Genomic DNA, 24,790 nt, shown 5'->3' on the forward strand with positions numbered 1-24,790 from the left:
AACCCCGTGCTGTACCTGTCCTGGGAGTGTTTGATGGGGACAGTGTAAGGGAGCTTTACTCTGTATCTAACCTCGTGCTGTACCTGTCCTGGGAGTGTTTGATGGGGACAGTGTAGAGGGAGCATTACTCTGTATCTAACCCCGTGCTGTACCTGTCCTGGGAGTGTTTGATGGGGACAGTGTAGAGGGAGATTTACTCTGTATCTAACCCCGTGCTGTACCTGTCCTGGGAGTGTTTGATGGGGACAGTGTAGAGGGAGCATTACTCTGTATCTAACCCCGTGCTGTAAGTGTCCTGGGAGTGTTTGATGGGGACAGTGTAGAGGGAGATTTACTCTGTATCTAACCCCGTGCTGTAACTGTCCTGGGAGTGTTTGATGGGGACAGTGTAGAGGGAGCTTTACTCTGTATCTAACCTCGTGCTGTACCTGTCCTGGGAGTGTTTGATGGGGCCAGTGTAGATGGAGCTTTACTCTGTATCTAACCCCGTGCTGTATCTGTCCTGGGAGTGTTTGATAGGGACAGGGTAGAGGGAGCTTTACTCTGTATCTAACCCCGTGCGGTTCCTGTCCTGGGAGTGTTTGATGGGGCCAGTGTTGAGGGAGCTTTACTCTGTATCTAACCCCGTGCTGTACCTGTCCTGGGAGTGTTGGATGGGGGACAGTGTAGAGGGAGCTTTACTCTGTAGCTAACCCCGTGCTGTACCTGTCCTGGGAGTGTTGGATGGGGGACAGTGTAGAGGGTGCTTTACTCTGTATCTAACCCCGTGCTGTATCTGTCCTGGGAGTGTTTGATGGGGACAGTGTAGGGGGAGCTTTACTCTGTATCTATCCCCATGCTGTACCTGTCCTGGGAGTGTTTGATTGGGACAGTGTAGAGGGAGCTTTACTCTGTATCTAACCCCGTGCTGTATCTGTCCTGGGAGTGTTTGATGGGGACAGTGTAGAGGGAGCTTTACTCTGTATCTAACCTCGTGCTGTACCTGTCCTGGGAGTGTTTGATGGGGCCAGTGTAGATGGAGCTTTACTCTGTAGCTAACCCCGTGCTGTACCTGTCCTGGGAGTGTTTGATGGGGACAGTGTAGAGGGAGCTTTACGCTGTATCTAACCCCGCGCTGTACCTGTCCTGGGAGTGTTGGATGGGGGACAGTGTAGAGGGAGCTTTACTCTGTAGCTAACCCCGTGCTGTACCTGTCCTGGGAGTGTTTGATGGGGACCCTGTAGAGGGAGCTTTACTCTGTATCTAACCCCGTGCTGTACCTGTCCTGGGAGTGTTGGATGGGGGACAGTGTAGAGGGAGCTTTACTCTGTAGCTAACCCCGTGCTGTACCTGTCCTGGGAGTGTTGGATGGGGGACAGTGTAGAGGGTGCTTTACTCTGTATCTAACCCCGTGCTGTATCTGTCCTGGGAGTGTTTGATGGGGACAGTGTAGGGGGAGCTTTACTCTGTATCTATCCCCATGCTGTACCTGTCCTGGGAGTGTTTGATTGGGACAGTGTAGAGGGAGCTTTACTCTGTATCTAACCCCGTGCTGTATCTGTCCTGGGAGTGTTTGATGGGGACAGTGTAGAGGGAGCTTCACTCTGTATCTAACCCCGTGCTGTGCCTGTCCTGGGAGTGTTTGATGGGGACAGTGTAGAGGGAGCTTTACGCTGTATCTAACCCCGCGCTGTACCTGTCCGGGGAGTGTTTGATGGGGGACAGTGTAGAGGGAGCTTTACTCTGTATCTAACCACGTGCTGTACCTGTCCTGGGAGTGTTTGATGGGGACAGTGTAGAGGGAGCATTTCTCTGTATCTAATCCCGTGCTGTACCTGTCCTGGGAATGTTTGATTGGGACAGTGTAGAGGGAGCTTTACTCTGTATCTAACCCCGTGCTGTACCTGTCCTGGGAGTGTTTGATGGGGACAGTATAGAGGGAGCATTACTCTGTATCTAACCCCGTGCTGTACCTGTCCTTGGAGTGTTTGATGGGGACAGTGTAGAGGGAGCTTTACTCTGTACCTAACCCCGTGCTGTACCTGTCCTGCGAGTGTTTGATGGGGACAGTGTAGAGGGAGCTTTACTCTGTATCTAACCCCGTGCTGTACCTGTCCTGGGAGTGTTTGATGGGGACAGTGTACATGGAGCTTTACTCTGTATCTAACCCCGTGCTGTATCTGTCCTGGGAGTGTTTGATAGGCACAGGGTAGAGGGAGCTTTACTCTGTATCTATCCCCATGCTGTACCTGTCCTGGGAGTGTTTGAGTGGGACAGTGTAGAGGGAGCTTTACTCTGTATCTAACCCCGTGCTGTATCTGTCCTGGGAGTGTTTGATGGGCACAGTGTAGAGGGAGCTTTACTCTGTATCTAACCTCGTGCTGTACCTGCCCTGGGAGTGTTGGATGGGGGACAGTGTAGAGGGAGCTTTACTCTGTAGCTAACCCTGTGCTGTACCTGTCCTGGGAGTGTTTGATGGGGACCCTGTAGTGGGAGCTTTGCTCTGTATCTAACCCCGTGCTGTACCTGTCCTGGGAGTGTTGGATGGGGGACAGTGTAGAGGGAGCTTTACTCTGTAGCTAACCCCGTGCTGTACCTGTCCTGGGAGTGTTGGATGGGGGACAGTGTCGAGGGTGCTTTACTCTGTATCTAACCCCGTGCTGTATCTGTCCTGGGAGTGTTTGATGGGGACAGTGTAGGGGGAGCTTTACTCTGTATCTATCCCCATGCTGTACCTGTCCTGGGAGTGTTTGATTGGGACAGTGTAGAGGGAGCTTTACTCTGTATCTAACCCCGTGCTGTATCTGTCCTGGGAGTGTTTGATGGGGACAGTGTAGAGGGAGCTTCACTCTGTATCTAACCCCGTGCTGTGCCTGTCCTGGGAGTGTTTGATGGGGACAGTGTAGAGGGGGCTTTACGCTGTATCTAACCCCGCGCTGTACCTGTCCTGGGAGTGTTTGATGGGGACAGTGTAGAGGGAGCTTTACTCTGTATCTAACCCCGTGCTGTACCTGTCCTGGGAGTGTTTGATGGGGACAGTGCAGAGGGAGCATTTCTCTGTATCTAATCCCGTGCTGTACCTGTCCTGGGAATGTTTGATTGGGACAGTGTAGAGGGAGCTTTACTCTGTATCTAACCCCGTGCTGTACCTGTCCTGGGAGTGTTTGATGGGGACAGTATAGAGGGAGCATTACTCTGTATCTAACCCCGTGCTGTACCTGTCCTGGGAGTGTTTGATGGGGACAGTGTAGAGGGAGCTTTACTCTGTATCTAACCCCGTGCTGTACCTGTCCTGCGAGTGTTTGATGGGGACAGTGTAGAGGGAGCTTTACTCTGTATCTAACCCCGTGCTGTACCTGTTCTGGGAGTGTTTGATGGGGACAGTGTAGAGGGAGCTTTACTCTGTATCTTACCTCGTGCTGTACCTGTCCTGGGAGTGTTTGATGGGGCCAGTGTAGATGGAGCTTTACTCTGTATCTAACCCCGTGCTGTATCTGTCCTGGGAGTGTTTGATAGGCACAGGGTAGAGGGAGCTTTACTCTGTATCTAACCCCGTGCGCTTCCTGTCCTGGGAGTGTTTGATGGGGCCAGTGTAGAGGGAGCTTTACTCTGTATCTAACCCCGTGCTGTACCTGTCCTGGGAGTGTTGGATTGGGGACAGTGTAGAGGGAGCTTTACTCTGTAGCTAACCCCGTGCTGTACCTGTCCTGGGAGTGTTTGATGGGGACCCTGTAGAGGGAGCTTCACTCTGTATCTAACCCCGTGCTGTACCTGTCCTGGGAGTGTTGGATGGGGGACAGTGTAGAGGGAGCTTTACTCTGTAGCTAACCCCGTGCTGTACCTGTCCTGGGAGTGTTGGATGGGGGACAGTGTAGAGGGTGCTTTACTCTGTATCTAACCCCGTGCTGTACCTGTCCTGGGAGTGTTTGATTGGGACAGTGTAGAGGGAGCTTTACTCTGTATCTAACCCCGTGCTGTATCTGTCCTGGGAGTGTTTGATGGGGACAGTGTAGAGGGAGCTTTACTCTGTATCTAACCTCGTGCTGTACCTGTCCTGGGAGTGTTTGATGGGGCCAGTGTACAAAGAACAAAGAAATGTACAGCACAGGAACAGGCCCTTCGGCCCTCCAAGCCCGCGCCGACCATACTGCCCGACTAAACTACAATCTTCTACACTTCCTGGGTCCGTATCCTTCTATTCCCATCCTATTCATATATTTGTCAAGATGCCCCTTAAATGTCCCTATCGTCCCTGCTTCCACTACCTCCTCCGGTAGCGAGTTCCAGGCACCCACTACCCTCTGCGTAAAAAACTTGCCTCGTACATCTACTCTAAACCTTGCCCCTCTCACCTTAAACCTATGCCCCCTAGTAATTGACCCCTCTACCCTGGGGAAAAGCCTCTGACTATCCACTCTGTCTATGCCCCTCATAATTTTGTAGACCTCTATCAGGTCGCCCCTCAACCTCCTTCGTTCCAGAGAGAACAAACCGAGTTTATTCAATCGCTCCTCATAGCTTATGCCCTCCATACCAGGCAACATTCTGGTAAATCTCTTCTGCACCCTCTCTAAAGCCTCCACATCCTTCTGGTAGTGTGGCGACCAGAATTGAACACTATACTCCAAGTGTGGCCTAACTAAGGTCCTATACAGCTGCAACATGACTTGCCAATTCTTATACTCAATGCCCCGTCCAATGAAGGCAAGCATGCCGTATGCCTTCTTGACTACCTTCTCCACCTGTGTTGCCCCTTTCAATGACCTGTGGACCTGTACTCCTAGATCTCTTTGACTTTCAATACTCTTGAGGGTTCTACCATTTACTGTATATTCCCTACCTGCATTAGCCCTTCCAAAATGCATTACCTCACATTTGTCCGGATTAAACTCCATCTGCCATCTCTCCGCCCAAGTCTCCAGACAATCTAAATCCTGCTGTATCCTCAGACAGTCCTCATCGCTATCCGCAATTCCACCAACCTTTGTGTCGTCTGCAAACTTACTAATCAGACCAGTTACATTTTCCTCCAAATCATTTATATATACTACAAACAGCAAAGGTCCCAGCACTGATCCCTGTGGAACACCACTGGTCACAGCCCTCCAATTAGAAAAGCATCCCTCCATTGCTACCCTCTGCCTTCTATGGCCTAGCCAGTTCTGAATCCACCTTGCCAGCTCACCCCTGATCCCGTGTGACTTCACCTTTTGTACTAGTCTACCATGAGGGACCTTGTCAAAGGCCTTACTGAAGTCCATGTAGACAACATCCACTGCCCTACCTGCATCAATCATCTTAGTGACCTCCTCGAAAAACTCTATCAAGTTAGTGAGACACGACCTCCCCTTCACAAAACCGTGCTGCCTCTCACTAATACGTCCATTTGCTTCCAAATGGGAGTAGATCCTGTCTCGAAGAATTCTCTCCAGTAATTTCCCTACCACTGAAGTAAGGCTCACCGGCCTGTAGTTCCCGGGATTATCCTTGCTACCCTTCTTAAACAGAGGAACAACATTGGCTATTCTCCAGTCCTCCGGGACATCCCCTGAAGACAGCGAGGATCCAAAGATTTCTGTCAAGGCCTCAGCAATTTCCTCTCCAGCCTCCTTCAGTATTCTGGGGTAGATCCCATCAGGCCCTGGGGACTTATCTACCTTAATATTTTTTAAGACACCCAACACCTCGTCTTTTTGGATCACAATGTGACCCAGGCTATCTACACCCCCTTCTCCAGACTCAACATCTACCAATTCCTTCTCTTTGGTGAATACTGATGCAAAGTATTCATTTAGTACCTCGCCCATTTCCTCTGGCTCCACACATAGATTCCCTTGCCTATCCTTCAGTGGGCCAACCCTTTCCCTGGCTACCCTCTTGCTTTTTATGTATGTGTAAAAAGCCTTGGGATTTTCCTTAACCCTATTTGCCAATGACTTTTCATGACCCCTTCTAGCCCTCCTGACTCCTTGCTTAAGTTCCTTCCTACTTTCCTTATATGCCACACAGGCTTCGTCTGTTCCCAGCCTTTTAGCCCTGACAAATGCCTCCTTTTTCTTTTTGACGAGGCCTACAATATCACTCGTCATCCAAGGTTCCCGAAAATTGCCGTATTTATCTTTCTTCCTCACAGGAACATGCCTGTCCTGTATTCCCTTCAACTGACACTTGAAAGCCTCCCACATGTCAGATGTTGATTTGCCCTCAAACATCCGCCCCCAATCTATGTTCTTCAGTTCCCACCTAATATTGTCATAATTAGCCTTCCCCCAATTTAGCACATTCATCCTCGGACCACTCTTATCCTTGTCCACCAGTACTTTAAAACTTACTGAATTGTGGTCACTGTTACCGAAATGCTCCCCTACTGAAACATCTACCACCTGGCCGGGCTCATTCCCCAATACCAGGTCCAGTACCGCCCCTTCCCTAGTTGGACTGTCTACATATTGTTTTAAGAAGCCCTCCTGGATGCTCCTTACAAACTCCGCCCCGTCTAAGCCCCTGGCACTAAGTGAGTCCCAGTCAATATTGGGGAAGTTGAAGTCTCCCATCACCACAACCCTGTTGTTTTTACTCTTTTCCAAAATCTGTCTACCTATCTGCTCCTCTATCTCCCGCTGGCTGTTGGGAGGCCTGTAGTATACCCCCAACATTGTGACTGCACCCTTCTTATTCCTGATCTCTACCCATATAGCCTCACTGCCCTCTGAGGTGTCCTCTCGCAGTATAGCTGTGATATTCTCCCGAACAAGTAGCGCAACTCCGCCTCCCCTTTTACATCCCCCTCTATCCCGCCTGAAACATCTAAATCCTGGAACGTTTAGCTGCCAATCCTGCCCTTCCCTCAACCAGGTCTCTGTAATGGCAATAACATCATAGTTCCAAGTAGTAATCCAAGCTCTAAGTTCATCTGCCTTACCCGTAATGCTCCTTGCATTAAAACATAGGCACTTCAGGCCACCAGACCCGCTGTGTTCAGCAACTTTTCCCCGTCTGCTCTGCCTCAGAGCCACACTGTCCCTATTCCCTAGTTCTCCCTCAATGCTCTCACCTTCTGACCTATTGCTCCCGTACCCACCCCCCTGCCATACTAGTTTAAACCCTCCCGTGTGACACTAGCAAACCTCGCGGCCAGGATATTTATGCCTCTCCGGTTTAGATGCAACCCGTCCATCTTATACAGGTCACACCTGCCCCGGAAGAGCTCCCAGTGGTCCAGAAAACGGAAACCCTCCCTCCTACACCAGCTGTTTAGCCACGTGTTTGTCTGCTCTATCTTCCTATTTCTAGCCTCACTGGCACGTGGCACAGGGAGTAATCCCGAGATTACAACCCTCGAGGTCCTGTCCTTTAACTTTCTGCCTAGCTCCCTGAACTCCTGCTGCAGGACCTCATGCCCCTTCCTGCCTATGTCGTTAGTACCAATATGTACAACGACCTCTGCCTGTTTGCCCTCCCCCTTCAGGATTCCCTCTACCCGTTCGGAGACATCCTGGACCCTGGCACCAGGGAGGCAACATACCATCCTGGAGTCTCTTTCACGTCCACAGAAGCGCCTATCTGTGCCCCTGACTATAGAGTCCCCTATTACTATTACTCTTCTGCGCTTTGACCCTCCCTTCTGAACATCAGAGCCAGCCGTGGTGCCACTGCTCTGGCTGCTGCTGTTTTCCCCTGATAGGCTATCCCCCCCGACAGTATCCAAAGGGGTATATCTGTTCGAGAGGGGGACAACCACAGGGGATTCCTGCACTGACTGCCTGCCCTTTCTGGTGGTCACCCATTTCTCTGCCTGCACCTTGGGTGTGACCACATTTACATAACTGCGATCTATGACGCTTTCCGCCACCTGCATAGATACAGACTAAAGTTCCCTCTACACTGTCCCCATCAAACACTCCCAGGACAGGTACAGCACGGGGTTAGATACAGAGTAAAGCTCCATCTACACTGTCCCCATCAAACACTCCCAGGACAGGTACAGCACGGGGTTAGATACAGAGTAAAGCTGTAGATGGAGCTTTACTCTGTATCTAACCCCGTGCTGTACCTGTCCTGGGAGTGTTTGATGGGGACCCTGTAGAGGGAGCTTCACTCTGTATCTAACCCCGTGCTGTACCTGTCCTGGGAGTGTTGGATGGGGGACAGTGTAGAGGGAGCTTTACTCTGTAGCTAACCCCGTGCTGTACCTGTCCTGGGAGTGTTGGATGGGGGACAGTGTAGAGGGTGCTTTACTCTGTATCTAACCCCGTGCTGTACCTGTCCTGGGAGTGTTTGATTGGGACAGTGTAGAGGGAGCTTTACTCTGTATCTAACCCCGTGCTGTATCTGTCCTGGGAGTGTTTGATGGGGACAGTGTAGAGGGAGCTTTACTCTGTATCTAACCTCGTGCTGTACCTGTCCTGGGAGTGTTTGATGGGGCCAGTGTAGATGGAGCTTTACTCTGTATCTAACCCCGTGCTGTATCTGTCCTGGGAGTGTTTAATAGGGACAGGGCAGAGGGAGCTTTACTCTGTATCTAACCCCGTGCGGTTCCTGTCCTGGGAGTGTTTGATGGGGCCAGTGTAGAGGGAGCTTTACTCTGTATCTAACCCCGTGCTGTACCTGTCCTGGGAGTGTTGGATGGGGGACAGTGTAGAGGGAGCTTTACTCTGTAGCTAACCCCGTGCTGTACCTGTCCTGGGAGTGTTTGATGGGGGACAGTGTAGAGGGTGCTTTACTCTGTATCTAACCCCGTGCTGTATCTGTCCTGGGAGTGTTTGATGGGGACAGTGTAGGGGGAGCTTTACTCTGTATCTATCCCCATGCTGTACCTGTCCTGGGAGTGTTTGATTGGGACAGTGTAGAGGGAGCTTTACTCTGTATCTAATCCCGTGCCGTATCTGTCCTGCGAATGTTTGATTGGGACAGTGTAGAGGGAGCTTTACTCTGTATCTAACCCCGTGCTGTACCTGTCCTGGGAGTGTTTGATGGGGACAGTATAGAGGGAGCATTACTCTGTATCTAACCCCGTGCTGTACCTGTCCTGGGAGTGTTTGATGGGGACAGTGTAGAGGGAGCTTTACTCTGTATCTAACCCCGTGCTGTACCTGTCCTGCGAGTGTTTGATGAAGACAGTGTAGAGGGAGCTTTACTCTGTATCTAACCCCGTGCTGTACCTGTCCTGGGAGTGTTTGATGGGGACAGTGTAGATGGAGCTTTACTCTGTATCTAACCCCGTGCTGTACCTGTCCTGGGAGTGTTTGATGGGGACAGTGTAGAGGGAACTTTAGTCTGTATCTAACTCCGTGCTGTACCTGACCTGGGAGTGTTTGTTGGGGACAGTGTAGAGGGAGCTTTACTCTGTATCTAACCCCGTGCTGTACCTGTCCTGGGAGTGTTTGATGGGACAGTGTAGAGGGAGATTTACTCTGTATCTAACCCCGTGCTGTACCTGTCCTGGGAGTGTTTGATGGGGACAGTGTAGAGGGAGCAATACTCTGGATCTAACCCTGTGCTGTACCTGTCCTGGGAGTGTGTGATGGGGACAGTGTAGAGGGAGCATTACTCTGTATCTAACCCCGTGCTGTACCTGTCCTGGGAGTGTTTGATGGGGGACAGTGTAGAGGGAGCTTTACTCTGTATCTAACCCCGTGCTGTACCTGTCCTGGGAGTGTTTGATGGGGACAGTGTAGCGGGAGCTTTACTCTGTATCTAACCCCGTGCTGTACCTGTCCTGGGAGTGTTTGATGGGAACAGTGTAGAGGGAGCTTTACTCTGTATCTAACCCAGTGCTGTACCTGTCCTGGGAGTGTTTGATGGGGACAGTGTAGTGGGAGCTTTACTCTGTATCTAACCCCGTGCTGTACCTGTCCTGGGAGTGTTTGATGGGGACTGTGTAGAGGGAGCTTTACTCTTTATCTAACCCCCTGCTGTACCTGTCCTGGGAGTGTTTGATGGGGACAGTGTAGAGGGAGCTTTACTCTGTATCTAACCCCGTGCTGTACCTGTCCTGGGAGTGTTTGATGGGGACAGTGTAGAGGGAGCATTACTCTGTATCTAACCCCGTGTTGTACCTGTCTTGGGAGTGTTTGATGGGGACAGTGTAGAGGGAGCTTTACTCTGTATCTAACCCAGTGCTGTACCTGTCCTGGGAGTGTTTGATGGGGACAGTGTAGAGGGAGATTTACTCTGTATCTAACCCTGTGCTGTACCTGTCCTGGGAGTGTTTGATGGGGGCAGTGTAGAGGGAGCTTTACTCTGTATCTGACCCCGTGCTGTACCTGTCCTGGGAGTGTTTGATGGGGACAGTGTAGAGGGAGCTTTACTCTGTATCTAACCCCGTGCTGTACTTGTCCTGGGAGTGTTTGATGGGGACAGTGTAGAGGGAGCTTTACTCTGTATCTAACCCCGTGCTGTACCTGTCCTGCGAGTGTTTGATGGGGACAGTGTAGAGGGAGCTTTACTCTGTATCTAACCCCGTGCTGTACCTGTCCTGGGAGTGTTTGATGGGGACAGTGTACATGGAGCTTTACTCTGTATCTAACCCCGTGCTGTATCTGTCCTGGGAGTGTTTGATAGGCACAGGGTAGAGGGAGCTTTACTCTGTATCTATCCCCATGCTGTACCTGTCCTGGGAGTGTTTGAGTGGGACAGTGTAGAGGGAGCTTTACTCTGTATCTAACCCCGTGCTGTATCTGTCCTGGGAGTGTTTGATGGGGACAGTGTAGAGGGAGCTTTACTCTGTATCTAACCTCGTGCTGTACCTGCCCTGGGAGTGTTGGATGGGGGACAGTGTAGAGGGAGCTTTACTCTGTAGCTAACCCTGTGCTGTACCTGTCCTGGGAGTGTTTGATGGGGACCCTGTAGTGGGAGCTTTGCTCTGTATCTAACCCCGTGCTGTACCTGTCCTGGGAGTGTTGGATGGGGGACAGTGTAGAGGGAGCTTTACTCTGTAGCTAACCCCGTGCTGTACCTGTCCTGGGAGTGTTGGATGGGGGACAGTGTCGAGGGTGCTTTACTCTGTATCTAACCCCGTGCTGTATCTGTCCTGGGAGTGTTTGATGGGGACAGTGTAGGGGGAGCTTTACTCTGTATCTATCCCCATGCTGTACCTGTCCTGGGAGTGTTTGATTGGGACAGTGTAGAGGGAGCTTTACTCTGTATCTAACCCCGTGCTGTATCTGTCCTGGGAGTGTTTGATGGGGACAGTGTAGAGGGAGCTTCACTCTGTATCTAACCCCGTGCTGTGCCTGTCCTGGGAGTGTTTGATGGGGACAGTGTAGAGGGGGCTTTACGCTGTATCTAACCCCGCGCTGTACCTGTCCTGGGAGTGTTTGATGGGGACAGTGTAGAGGGAGCTTTACTCTGTATCTAACCCCGTGCTGTACCTGTCCTGGGAGTGTTTGATGGGGACAGTGCAGAGGGAGCATTTCTCTGTATCTAATCCCGTGCTGTACCTGTCCTGGGAATGTTTGATTGGGACAGTGTAGAGGGAGCTTTACTCTGTATCTAACCCCGTGCTGTACCTGTCCTGGGAGTGTTTGATGGGGACAGTATAGAGGGAGCATTACTCTGTATCTAACCCCGTGCTGTACCTGTCCTGGGAGTGTTTGATGGGGACAGTGTAGAGGGAGCTTTACTCTGTATCTAACCCCGTGCTGTACCTGTCCTGCGAGTGTTTGATGGGGACAGTGTAGAGGGAGCTTTACTCTGTATCTAACCCCGTGCTGTACCTGTTCTGGGAGTGTTTGATGGGGACAGTGTAGAGGGAGCTTTACTCTGTATCTTACCTCGTGCTGTACCTGTCCTGGGAGTGTTTGATGGGGCCAGTGTAGATGGAGCTTTACTCTGTATCTAACCCCGTGCTGTATCTGTCCTAGGAGTGTTTGATAGGCACAGGGTAGAGGGAGCTTTACTCTGTATCTAACCCCGTGCGCTTCCTGTCCTGGGAGTGTTTGATGGGGCCAGTGTAGAGGGAGCTTTACTCTGTATCTAACCCCGTGCTGTACCTGTCCTGGGAGTGTTGGATTGGGGACAGTGTAGAGGGAGCTTTACTCTGTAGCTAACCCCGTGCTGTACCTGTCCTGGGAGTGTTTGATGGGGACCCTGTAGAGGGAGCTTCACTCTGTATCTAACCCCGTGCTGTACCTGTCCTGGGAGTGTTGGATGGGGGACAGTGTAGAGGGAGCTTTACTCTGTAGCTAACCCCGTGCTGTACCTGTCCTGGGAGTGTTGGATGGGGGACAGTGTAGAGGGTGCTTTACTCTGTATCTAACCCCGTGCTGTACCTGTCCTGGGAGTGTTTGATTGGGACAGTGTAGAGGGAGCTTTACTCTGTATCTAACCCCGTGCTGTATCTGTCCTGGGAGTGTTTGATGGGGACAGTGTAGAGGGAGCTTTACTCTGTATCTAACCTCGTGCTGTACCTGTCCTGGGAGTGTTTGATGGGGCCAGTGTAGATGGAGCTTTACTCTGTATCTAACCCCGTGCTGTACCTGTCCTGGGAGTGTTTGATGGGGACCCTGTAGAGGGAGCTTCACTCTGTATCTAACCCCGTGCTGTACCTGTCCTGGGAGTGTTGGATGGGGGACAGTGTAGAGGGAGCTTTACTCTGTAGCTAACCCCGTGCTGTACCTGTCCTGGGAGTGTTGGATGGGGGACAGTGTAGAGGGTGCTTTACTCTGTATCTAACCCCGTGCTGTACCTGTCCTGGGAGTGTTTGATTGGGACAGTGTAGAGGGAGCTTTACTCTGTATCTAACCCCGTGCTGTATCTGTCCTGGGAGTGTTTGATGGGGACAGTGTAGAGGGAGCTTTACTCTGTATCTAACCTCGTGCTGTACCTGTCCTGGGAGTGTTTGATGGGGCCAGTGTAGATGGAGCTTTACTCTGTATCTAACCCCGTGCTGTATCTGTCCTGGGAGTGTTTAATAGGGACAGGGCAGAGGGAGCTTTACTCTGTATCTAACCCCGTGCGGTTCCTGTCCTGGGAGTGTTTGATGGGGCCAGTGTAGAGGGAGCTTTACTCTGTATCTAACCCCGTGCTGTACCTGTCCTGGGAGTGTTGGATGGGGGACAGTGTAGAGGGAGCTTTACTCTGTAGCTAACCCCGTGCTGTACCTGTCCTGGGAGTGTTTGATGGGGGACAGTGTAGAGGGTGCTTTACTCTGTATCTAACCCCGTGCTGTATCTGTCCTGGGAGTGTTTGATGGGGACAGTGTAGGGGGAGCTTTACTCTGTATCTATCCCCATGCTGTACCTGTCCTGGGAGTGTTTGATTGGGACAGTGTAGAGGGAGCTTTACTCTGTATCTAATCCCGTGCCGTATCTGTCCTGCGAATGTTTGATTGGGACAGTGTAGAGGGAGCTTTACTCTGTATCTAACCCCGTGCTGTACCTGTCCTGGGAGTGTTTGATGGGGACAGTATAGAGGGAGCATTACTCTGTATCTAACCCCGTGCTGTACCTGTCCTGGGAGTGTTTGATGGGGACAGTGTAGAGGGAGCTTTACTCTGTATCTAACCCCGTGCTGTACCTGTCCTGCGAGTGTTTGATGAAGACAGTGTAGAGGGAGCTTTACTCTGTATCTAACCCCGTGCTGTACCTGTCCTGGGAGTGTTTGATGGGGACAGTGTACATGGAGCTTTACTCTGTATCTAACCCCGTGCTGTATCTGTCCTGGGAGTGTTTGATAGGCACAGGGTAGAGGGAGCTTTACTCTGTATCTATCCCCATGCTGTACCTGTCCTGGGAGTGTTTGAGTGGGACAGTGTAGAGGGAGCTTTACTCTGTATCTAACCCCGTGCTGTATCTGTCCTGGGAGTGTTTGATGGGGACAGTGTAGAGGGAGCTTTACTCTGTATCTAACCTCGTGCTGTACCTGCCCTGGGAGTGTTGGATGGGGGACAGTGTAGAGGGAGCTTTACTCTGTAGCTAACCCTGTGCTGTACCTGTCCTGGGAGTGTTTGATGGGGACCCTGTAGTGGGAGCTTTGCTCTGTATCTAACCCCGTGCTGTACCTGTCCTGGGAGTGTTGGATGGGGGACAGTGTAGAGGGAGCTTTACTCTGTAGCTAACCCCGTGCTGTACCTGTCCTGGGAGTGTTGGATGGGGGACAGTGTCGAGGGTGCTTTACTCTGTATCTAACCCCGTGCTGTATCTGTCCTGGGAGTGTTTGATGGGGACAGTGTAGGGGGAGCTTTACTCTGTATCTATCCCCATGCTGTACCTGTCCTGGGAGTGTTTGATTGGGACAGTGTAGAGGGAGCTTTACTCTGTATCTAACCCCGTGCTGTATCTGTCCTGGGAGTGTTTGATGGGGACAGTGTAGAGGGAGCTTCACTCTGTATCTAACCCCGTGCTGTGCCTGTCCTGGGAGTGTTTGATGGGGACAGTGTAGAGGGGGCTTTACGCTGTATCTAACCCCGCGCTGTACCTGTCCTGGGAGTGTTTGATGGGGACAGTGTAGAGGGAGCTTTACTCTGTATCTAACCCCGTGCTGTACCTGTCCTGGGAGTGTTTGATGGGGACAGTGCAGAGGGAGCATTTCTCTGTATCTAATCCCGTGCTGTACCTGTCCTGGGAATGTTTGATTGGGACAGTGTAGAGGGAGCTTTACTCTGTATCTAACCCCGTGCTGTACCTGTCCTGGGAGTGTTTGATGGGGACAGTATAGAGGGAGCATTACTCTGTATCTAACCCCGTGCTGTACCTGTCCTGGGAGTGTTTGATGGGGACAGTGTAGAGGGAGCTTTACTCTGTATCTAACCCCGTGCTGTACCTGTCCTGCGAGTGTTTGATGGGGACAGTGTAGAGGGAGCTTTACTCTGTATCTAACCCCGTGCTGTACCTGTTCTGGGAGTGTTTGATGGGGACAGTGTAGAGGGAGCTTTACTCTGTATCTTACCTCGTGCTGTACCTGTCCTGGGAGTGTTTGATGGGGCCAGTGTAGATGGAGCTTTACTCTGTATCTAACCCCGTGCTGTATCTGTCCTAGGAGTGTTTGATAGGCACAGGGTAGAGGGAGCTTTACTCTGTATCTAACCCCGTGCGCTTCCTGTCCTGGGAGTGTTTGATGGGGCCAGTGTAGAGGGAGCTTTACTCTGTATCTAACCCCGTGCTGTACCTGTCCTGGGAGTGTTGGATTGGGGACAGTGTAGAGGGAGCTTTACTCTGTAGCTAACCCCGTGCTGTACCTGTCCTGGGAGTGTTTGATGGGGACCCTGTAGAGGGAGCTTCACTCTGTATCTAACCCCGTGCTGTACCTGTCCTGGGAGTGTTGGATGGGGGACAGTGTAGAGGGAGCTTTACTCTGTAGCTAACCCCGTGCTGTACCTGTCCTGGGAGTGTTGGATGGGGGACAGTGTAGAGGGTGCTTTACTCTGTATCTAACCCCGTGCTGTACCTGTCCTGGGAGTGTTTGATTGGGACAGTGTAGAGGGAGCTTTACTCTGTATCTAACCCCGTGCTGTATCTGTCCTGGGAGTGTTTGATGGGGACAGTGTAGAGGGAGCTTTACTCTGTATCTAACCTCGTGCTGTACCTGTCCTGGGAGTGTTTGATGGGGCCAGTGTAGATGGAGCTTTACTCTGTATCTAACCCCGTGCTGTACCTGTCCTGGGAGTGTTTGATGGGGACCCTGTAGAGGGAGCTTCACTCTGTATCTAACCCCGTGCTGTACCTGTCCTGGGAGTGTTGGATGGGGGACAGTGTAGAGGGAGCTTTACTCTGTAGCTAACCCCGTGCTGTACCTGTCCTGGGAGTGTTGGATGGGGGACAGTGTAGAGGGTGCTTTACTCTGTATCTAACCCCGTGCTGTACCTGTCCTGGGAGTGTTTGATTGGGACAGTGTAGAGGGAGCTTTACTCTGTATCTAACCCCGTGCTGTATCTGTCCTGGGAGTGTTTGATGGGGACAGTGTAGAGGGAGCTTTACTCTGTATCTAACCTCGTGCTGTACCTGTCCTGGGAGTGTTTGATGGGGCCAGTGTAGATGGAGCTTTACTCTGTATCTAACCCCGTGCTGTATCTGTCCTGGGAGTGTTTAATAGGGACAGGGCAGAGGGAGCTTTACTCTGTATCTAACCCCGTGCGGTTCCTGTCCTGGGAGTGTTTGATGGGGCCAGTGTAGAGGGAGCTTTACTCTGTATCTAACCCCGTGCTGTACCTGTCCTGGGAGTGTTGGATGGGGGACAGTGTAGAGGGAGCTTTACTCTGTAGCTAACCCCGTGCTGTACCTGTCCTGGGAGTGTTTGATGGGGGACAGTGTAGAGGGTGCTTTACTCTGTATCTAACCCCGTGCTGTATCTGTCCTGGGAGTGTTTGATGGGGACAGTGTAGGGGGAGCTTTACTCTGTATCTATCCCCATGCTGTACCTGTCCTGGGAGTGTTTGATTGGGACAGTGTAGAGGGAGCTTTACTCTGTATCTAATCCCGTGCCGTATCTGTCCTGCGAATGTTTGATTGGGACAGTGTAGAGGGAGCTTTACTCTGTATCTAACCCCGTGCTGTACCTGTCCTGGGAGTGTTTGATGGGGACAGTATAGAGGGAGCATTACTCTGTATCTAACCCCGTGCTGTACCTGTCCTGGGAGTGTTTGATGGGGACAGTGTAGAGGGAGCTTTACTCTGTATCTAACCCCGTGCTGTACCTGTCCTGCGAGTGTTTGATGAAGACAGTGTAGAGGGAGCTTTACTCTGTATCTAACCCCGTGCTGTACCTGTCCTGGGAGTGTTTGATGGGGACAGTGTAGATGGAGCTTTACTCTGTATCTAACCCCGTGCTGTACCTGTCCTGGGAGTGTTTGATGGGGACAGTGTAGAGGGAACTTTAGTCTGTATCTAACTCCGTGCTGTACCTGACCTGGGAGTGTTTGTTGGGGACAGTGTAGAGGGAGCTTTACTCTGTATCTAACCCCGTGCTGTACCTGTCCTGGGAGTGTTTGATGGGACAGTGTAGAGGGAGATTTACTCTGTATCTAACCCCGTGCTGTACCTGTCCTGGGAGTGTTTGATGGGGACAGTGTAGAGGGAGCAATACTCTGGATCTAACCCTGTGCTGTACCTGTCCTGGGAGTGTGTGATGGGGACAGTGTAGAGGGAGCATTACTCTGTATCTAACCCCGTGCTGTACCTGTCCTGGGAGTGTTTGATGGGGGACAGTGTAGAGGGAGCTTTACTCTGTATCTAACCCCGTGCTGTACCTGTCCTGGGAGTGTTTGATGGGGACAGTGTAGCGGGAGCTTTACTCTGTATCTAACCCCGTGCTGTACCTGTCCTGGGAGTGTTTGATGGGAACAGTGTAGAGGGAGCTTTACTCTGTATCTAACCCAGTGCTGTACCTGTCCTGGGAGTGTTTGATGGGGACAGTGTAGTGGGAGCTTTACTCTGTATCTAACCCCGTGCTGTACCTGTCCTGGGAGTGTTTGATGGGGACTGTGTAGAGGGAGCTTTACTCTTTATCTAACCCCCTGCTGTACCTGTCCTGGGAGTGTTTGATGGGGACAGTGTAGAGGGAGCTTTACTCTGTATGTAACCCCGTGCTGTACCTGTCCTGGGAGTGTTTGATGGGGACAGTGTAGAGGGAGCATTACTCTGTATCTAACCCCGTGTTGTACCTGTCTTGGGAGTGTTTGATGGGGACAGTGTAGAGGGAGCTTTACTCTGTATCTAACCCAGTGCTGTACCTGTCCTGGGAGTGTTTGATGGGGACAGTGTAGAGGGAGATTTACTCTGTATCTAACCCTGTGCTGTACCTGTCCTGGGAGTGTTTGATGGGGACAGTGTAGATGGAGCTTTACTCTGTATCTAACCCCGTGCTGTACCTGTCCTGGGAGTGTTTGATGGGGACAGTGTAGAGGGAGCTTTACTCTGTATCTAACCCCGTGCTGTACCTTTCCTCGGGGTGTTTGTTCTGGATGCTGTAGTGGGTGTGGATGATGTCTCCTTACCTACAGATACTCTGTTCGGTTTGTTCTTGTCTGGAAAGGACAGCAACACTTTGTACGTCACCTTCTTAGCTTCATCCAAACCAGTCTCTTTGTTCTGCCACCTGTCTAACATCAGGTTGACCAGATCAATGTCTCCTTTGCTCGTGGCCATGTGAGGCTTTTTGGAGAGCTCCCTGCGAGAGGAAAATTCAACAGCAGATAAGAGTGCAGAGAACATCAATACAGTCAACATATTAGTGGATATCCTGTGGCATTGCTCGTTACAAGTCAGTGCAATCTCTGCTTTGTTAAGATCTGAGAACAATCCCCTCGAATTGTAGAAAAGCATATTGTAACGTTCTGCTAACTGTGGAGCTGTGCGTAATATGACCTGTCCCTTAAAGTCAAATCTAAATCATGGAAATGGGCATATTGCATGTGGACATCTAGAGGCTAATCGCTTCATTTATTACTTTTTTAAAAAATCTATCTTTTTTTCAAAATATTATCAAATTCTCACAAAAAAAGGCATAACTATATGAAGAAACAGTTTACCATTTCTATTTTAATTGAATAACAGTAACGACCCTAAACCCCATCACCCTCAACCCAAATATCTTCCCCCCTCACCCCTTCCCCTCTTAACCTACACCCCCCAACTGCTGGCCATGAATAGAATTTACAATCATTGAATTTACAGTGCAGAAGGAGGCCACTCAGCCCATCGAGTCTGCACCAGCTCTTGGAAAGAGCACCCTACCCAACCCCACACCCTCACCCTATCCCCATAACCCAGTAACCCCACCCAACACTAACGGCAATTTTGGACACTAAGGGCCAATTATTACGGCCAATCCACCTAACCTGCACATCTTTGGACTGTGGGAGGAAACCGGAGCACCCGGAGGAAACCCACGCAGACACGGGGGGAGAACGTGCAGACTCCGCACAGACAGTGACCCAAGCCGGAATCGAACCTGGGACCCTGGAGCTGTGAAGCAATTGTGCTATTCACAATGCTACCGTGCTGCCCTTAAAGATCCTTAAAGAAATTGATCAACGGCATCACTTCTATTTTATAAGATCACAGGGGCTGTTTAGCACAGGGCTAAATCGCTGGCTTTGAAAGCAGACCAAGGCAGGCCAGCAGCACGCTTCAATTCCCGTAACAGCCTCCTCAAACAGGTGCCGGAATGTGGCGACTAGGGGCTTTTCACAGTAACTTCATTTGAAGCCGACTTGTGACAATAAGCGATTTTCATTTCATTTCATAAGATATAGCAGCAGAATTAGGTCATTCGGCTCACCGAGTCTGCTCCACCATTCGATCATGGCTGAAATGTTACTCATTCCCATTCTCCTGCCTTCTCTCCATAGCCCCTGATCCCCTTATTACTCAAGGACGCCAGATTTGTGCTTGATGTGCTGTTAGCTACAGGGCTACAAACAAGAGCCGGAAGGTGGAATTAGACAGAATAGTGTTTATCTGATTCCCTTTCTACTGAGTGCTTCTGCCACCCTTTCAGGCAGCGCCTTCCAGATCACAACAACTCGCTACTTAAAATCAACCACTGTTTTTTAAACCCGTTTATCGCTAATTCTCTTCAATCTGCGTCCCCTCTGTTTCCCAATCCTCCTGCCCCCTGGAAACACTTTCTCATTGACTCGATCAGAAATCCTTCACGATTTTTAACGCCTCAATTTACTCCGCCCACGGGGGCAGCGCGGTGGCGCAGTGGGTCGGCCCTGCGGCCTCGCGGCGCCGAGGACCCGGGTTCGAATCCCGGCCCTGGGTCACTGTCCGTGTGGAGTTTGCACGTTCTCCCCGTGTCTGCGTCGGTTTTGCCCCCACAAGCCAAAGATGCGCGGGGTAGGTGGATTGGCCGCGCTAAGTCGCCCCTTAATTGGAAAAAAAATGAATTTTAAAAGATTTACGCCGCCCACCTCTCCCCCACCCCCTTAACGTTCTCTGCTCGGAGGAGAACAATCCCTGCCTCTCCAGTCTTTCCCACCTTAACCAAAGTCCCCTAATCCCTGGTACCTTCCCAACAAACCTCTCAGAGCCCCTGACATCTTTTCTGAAGGGGTATCATAGAGTCATCATAGAATTTACAGTACAGAAGGAGGCCATTCGGCCCGTCGAGTCTGCACCGGCTCTTGGAACGAGCACCTTACCCAAGGTCAACACCTCCACCCTATCCCCGTAACCCAGTAACCCCACCCAACACTAAGGGCAATTTTGGACACTAAGGGCAATTTACCACGGCCAGTCCACCTAACCTGCACATCTTTGCACTGGTGGACTTGGTATGGTGGTCATAATTCAACACCATCTCTGGTAACAGTCACCCCTGGTTACAGTGACCCCCCCCCCCCCGGCCCCGCACTTTCCGTACCTCAGGTTTTCCTCGATCCGCTTGCTGTCGATCTGGTCCATGAAGCGGCGGATGAGCGACTCGTCGATGTCCTGGGTGGGGGCCAGTGCCTGCTCCGGGCCGCCATCCTTTGCGATGGCGAAGTGGCCGATCAGGAGGCCCGCGACCAAGGCAGCCGTGCCGGTGAGCACTCCGCTGGTCAGAGCGATTTGCCAGGTCCTCATCCTGAGCCGCTGAACCATAGTGAGGGAGGGAGGCCAGGAGGCAAAATCCCCGTGCGGTAATCGCGGTGGATCTGCTGACCTTGGATCGATGGGAGGATTCCGTCTGATGGTGACACAGCTCAGGCTAATGTGTAATCCGCAGTTGTACATTAGCAACCATCTGAGATCTTTATTGAGATAAGGTTCAGCCATAAGGATCATAAACCTTTGATGTTCAGAAAGCTGCTTCAGACTTTGGATGTCATGAACCCATCTCGATGGACACCATGTTATCGGTTCCTCAAGAGGAATGGGGGCCAAGGTGAAGTCTGAAACTAGACATAAATTCTATTAATGATGGTTTGTTTAAAGAACAAAGGAAAGTACAGCACAGGAACAGGCCCTTCGGCCCTCCAAGCCCGTGCCGACCATGCTGCCCGACTAAACTACAATCTTCTACACTTCCTGGGTCCGTATCCCTCTATTCCCATCCTATTCATATATTTGTCAAGATGCCCCTTAAATGTCACTATCGTCCCTGCTTCCACCACCTCCTCCGGTAGCGAGTTCCAGGCACCCACTACCCTCTGCGTAAAAAACCTGCCTCGTACATCTCCTCTAAACCTTGCCCCTCTCACCTTAATTTGCAGAATGCATTACATGCCTGTTTAATAACTTAATGCCGCAGCAGTCCCTCTTGATACCCTTAAATAAAAAACAAAAGGGCGTCACGGTGGCACAGTGGTTAGCACCGCTGCCTCACGGCGTCGAGGGCCCGGGTTCGATCCTGGCCCCGGGCCACTGTCCGTGTGGAGATTGCACATTCTCCCCCGTGTCAGCGTGGGTCTCGCCCCCAGAACCCAAAAAGGGGCGGCACGGTAGCACAGTGGTTAGCACTGCAGCTTCACGGCGCCAGGGTCCCGGGTTCGATTCCCGGCTTGGGTCACTGTCTGTGAGGAGTCTGCGCGTTCTCCCCCCCGTGTCTGCGTGGGTTTCCTCCGGGCGCTCCGGTTTCCTCCCACAAGTCCCGAAAGACGTGCTTGTTGGGTGAATTGGACATTCTGAATTCTCCCTCTGTGACCCGAACAGGCGCCGGAATGTGGCGACGAGGCGATTTTCCCAGGAACCTCATTGCAGTGTTAATGTAAACTTACCTGTGACACTGATAAAGATTACAGATGTGCAGTGTAATTGCCCCTTAATTGGGAAAAAAATATATTAAATAAAAGAAAAATCAATGAACTCAAAATGGGGGTGTGGGGTGACATCCCCTGGTGGGGAATGATGGGAGTGTGTGTGTGATGAGAGGGAGTGTGTATGTGTCTGTGTGAGATGACAGTGAGTGTGTGAGTGATGAGAGTGTGAGTGTGTGAGTGACGAGAGTGTGTGAGTGATGAGAGTGTGTGAGGTGACAGTGAGTGTGTGTGTGTTGTGGTATTATCATACATGAAGGCAAAAGAGATAGGCGAGATACTAAATGAATATTTTTCGTCAGTATTCACTCAGGAAAAAGAGAATGTTGTGGAGGAGAATGCTGAGACCCAGGCTATTAGAATAGATGGCATTGAGGTACGTAGGAAAGAGGTGTTGGCAATTCTGGACAGGCTGAAAATAGATAAGTCCCCGGGGCCTGATGGGATTTATCCAAGGATTCTCTGGGAGGCCAGGGAAGAGATTGCTGGACCTTTGGCTTTGATTTTTATGTCATCATTGGCTACAGGAATAGTGCCAGAGGACTGGAGGACAGCAAATGTGGTCCCTTTGTTCAAAAAGGGGAGCAGAGACAACCCCGGCAACTATAGACCGGTGAGCCTCACGTCTGTTGTGGGTAAAGTCTTGGAGGGGATTATTAGAGACAAGATTTATAATCATCTAGATAGGAATAATATGATTAGGGATAGTCAGCATGGCTTTGTGAAGGGTAGGTAATGCCTCACAAACCTTATCGAGTTCTTTGAGAAGGTGACTTAACAGGTAGACGAGGGTAGAGCAGTTGATGTGGTGTATATGGATTTCAGTAAAGCGTTTGATAAGGTTCCCCACGGTAGGCTATTGCAGAAAATACGGAGGCTGGGGATTGAGGGTGATTTAGAGATGTGGATCAGAAATTGGCTAGCTGAAAGAAGACAGAGGGTGGTGGTTGATGGGAAATGTTCAGAATGGAGTTCAGTTACAAGTGGCGTACCACAAGGATCTGTTCTGGGGCCGTTGCTGTTTGTCATTTTTATAAATGACCTAGAGGAGGGCGCAGAAGGGTGGGTGAGTAAATTTGCAGACGATACTAAAGTCGGTGGTGTTGTCGACAGTGCGGAAGGATGTTGCAGGTTACAGAGGGACATAGATAAGCTGCAGAGCTGGGCTGAGAGGTGGCAAATGGAGTTTAATGTAGAGAAGTGTGAGGTGATTCACTTTGGAAGGAATAACAGGAATGCGGAAAATATTTGGCTAATGGTAAAATTCTTGGAAGTGTGGATGAGCAGAGGGATCTCGGTGTCCATGTACATAGATCCCTGAAAGTTGCCACCCAGGTTGATAGGGTTGTGAAGAAGGCCTATGGAGTGTTGGCCTTTATTGGTAGAGGGATTGAGTTCCGGAGTCATGAGGTCATGTTGCAGCTGTACAAAACTCTGGTATGGCCGCATTTGGAGTATTGCGTACAGTTCTGGTCACCTCATTATAGGAAGCTTTGGAACGGGTCAGAGGAGATTTACCAGGATGTTGCCTGGTATGGAGGGAAAATCTTATGAGGAAAGGCTGATGGACTTGAGGTTGTTTTCGTTGGAGAGAAGAAGGTTAAGAGGAGACGTAATAGAGGCATAGAATCATAGAATCATAGAAGTTTACAGCATGGAAACAGGCCCTTCGGCCCAACCAGTCCATGCCGCCCAGTTTTTACCATTAAGCTAGTCCCAGTTGCCCGCACTTGGCCCATAACCCTCTATACCCATCTTACCCATGTAACCATCTAAATGCTTTTTGAAAGACACAATTGTACCCGCCTCTACTACTACCTCTGGCAGCCCATTCCAGACACTCACTACCCTCTGAGTGAAGAAATTGCCCCTCTGGGCCCTTCTGAATCTCTCCCCTCTCACCTTAAACCTATGCCCTCTAGTTTTAGACTCCCCTACCTTTGGGAAAAGATGTTGACTATCTACCTTATCTATATTTATCATACAAAATGATCAGGGGGTTAGATAGGGTGGACAGTGAGAGCCTTCTCCCGCGGATGGAAATGGCTAGCACGAGGGGACACAGCCTTAAACTGAGGGGTAATAGATATAGGACAGAGGTCAGAGGTAGGTTCTTTACGCAAAGAGTGGTGAGGCCGTGGAATGCCCTACCTGCAACAGTAGTGAACTCGCCAACATTGAGGGCATTTAAAAGTTTATTGGATAAGCATATGGATGATAATGGCATAGTGTAGGTTAGATGGCTTTTGTTTTTTGACTTCCCATGTCGGTGCAACATCGTGGGTCAAAGGGCCTGTACTGCACTGTATCGTTCTATGTTCTATGTTCAAAGAACAAAGAACAAAGAAATGTACAGCACAGGAACAGGCCCTTCGGCCCTCCAAGCCCGTGTCGACCATGCTGCCCGACTAAACTACAATCTTCTACACTTCCTGGGTCCGTATCCCTCTATCCCCATCCTATTCATGTATTTGTCAAGATGCCCCCAGGTGAAGCAAAATAGAGAACAACACATGTTTAAAATGTACTGGTGGTCAACAAGGTTCTATAGTCTCTGGAGCAGTCCCTGCAGATTGGAGGGTAGCTAATGTAACCCCACTATTTAAAAAGGGAGGTCGAGAGAAAACAGGGAATTATCGGCCAGTCAGCCTGACGCCGGCAGAGGGGAAAATGCCAGTGCCCATTATAACAGATTTAATGGCAGAGCACTTGGGAAACAGTGGCAGGATGGGAAAGAGTCAGCATGGATCTACGAAAGGGAAATCATGCTTGACAAATCTACCAGAACTCTTCGAGGCTTCCCTCCCTCATGAACCAAAGATGCAGCAACACTCCTCCTATTAACTGATTAACCTACTTACCTTGCAGGTCAGCTGTTTAGTTCGGGAGTGAGAGCCGGGACCGTAGAAACAGCGCGGGAATTTGAAAAAGCGCGGGAGCTGCGAGGCAGAGGGGACCGTTTAAAAGGTCGCTGCCTGGGTGAGGTAAGTACTGATTAACAACTTACTTACCTTGCAGGCCCAGTCGATTTCAGCAGGAGCGGAGCAGGCTAGTCCATTTCAGCGGGGGCAGTGCGGAAGTGATTTCTGGGAGGTAAGTCTCTCCTTTAAATTAAAAAAAAAATTTATT

At 50.7% G+C, this 24,790-nt stretch overlaps 1 protein-coding gene across 1 annotated transcript in view; it reads right to left on the reverse strand.

Annotated features, from left to right (window-relative positions):
* The window catches only part of naaladl1 (N-acetylated alpha-linked acidic dipeptidase like 1), a 244,534-nt gene extending 223,862 nt beyond the window's left edge, over positions 1-20,672 (reverse strand). Inside the window, 2 exon segments of the mRNA XM_072489482.1 lie at positions 17,912-18,084; positions 20,287-20,672. Coding sequence (XP_072345583.1) covers positions 17,912-18,084; positions 20,287-20,639 — 526 coding nt within the window. The 5' untranslated portion in view covers positions 20,640-20,672.
* Between the last annotated feature and the right edge of the window lie 4,118 nt (positions 20,673-24,790).

Source organism: Scyliorhinus torazame, chromosome 24, assembly GCF_047496885.1.
Source record: "Scyliorhinus torazame isolate Kashiwa2021f chromosome 24, sScyTor2.1, whole genome shotgun sequence".
NCBI classification, from domain to species: Eukaryota; Metazoa; Chordata; class Chondrichthyes; order Carcharhiniformes; family Scyliorhinidae; genus Scyliorhinus; species Scyliorhinus torazame.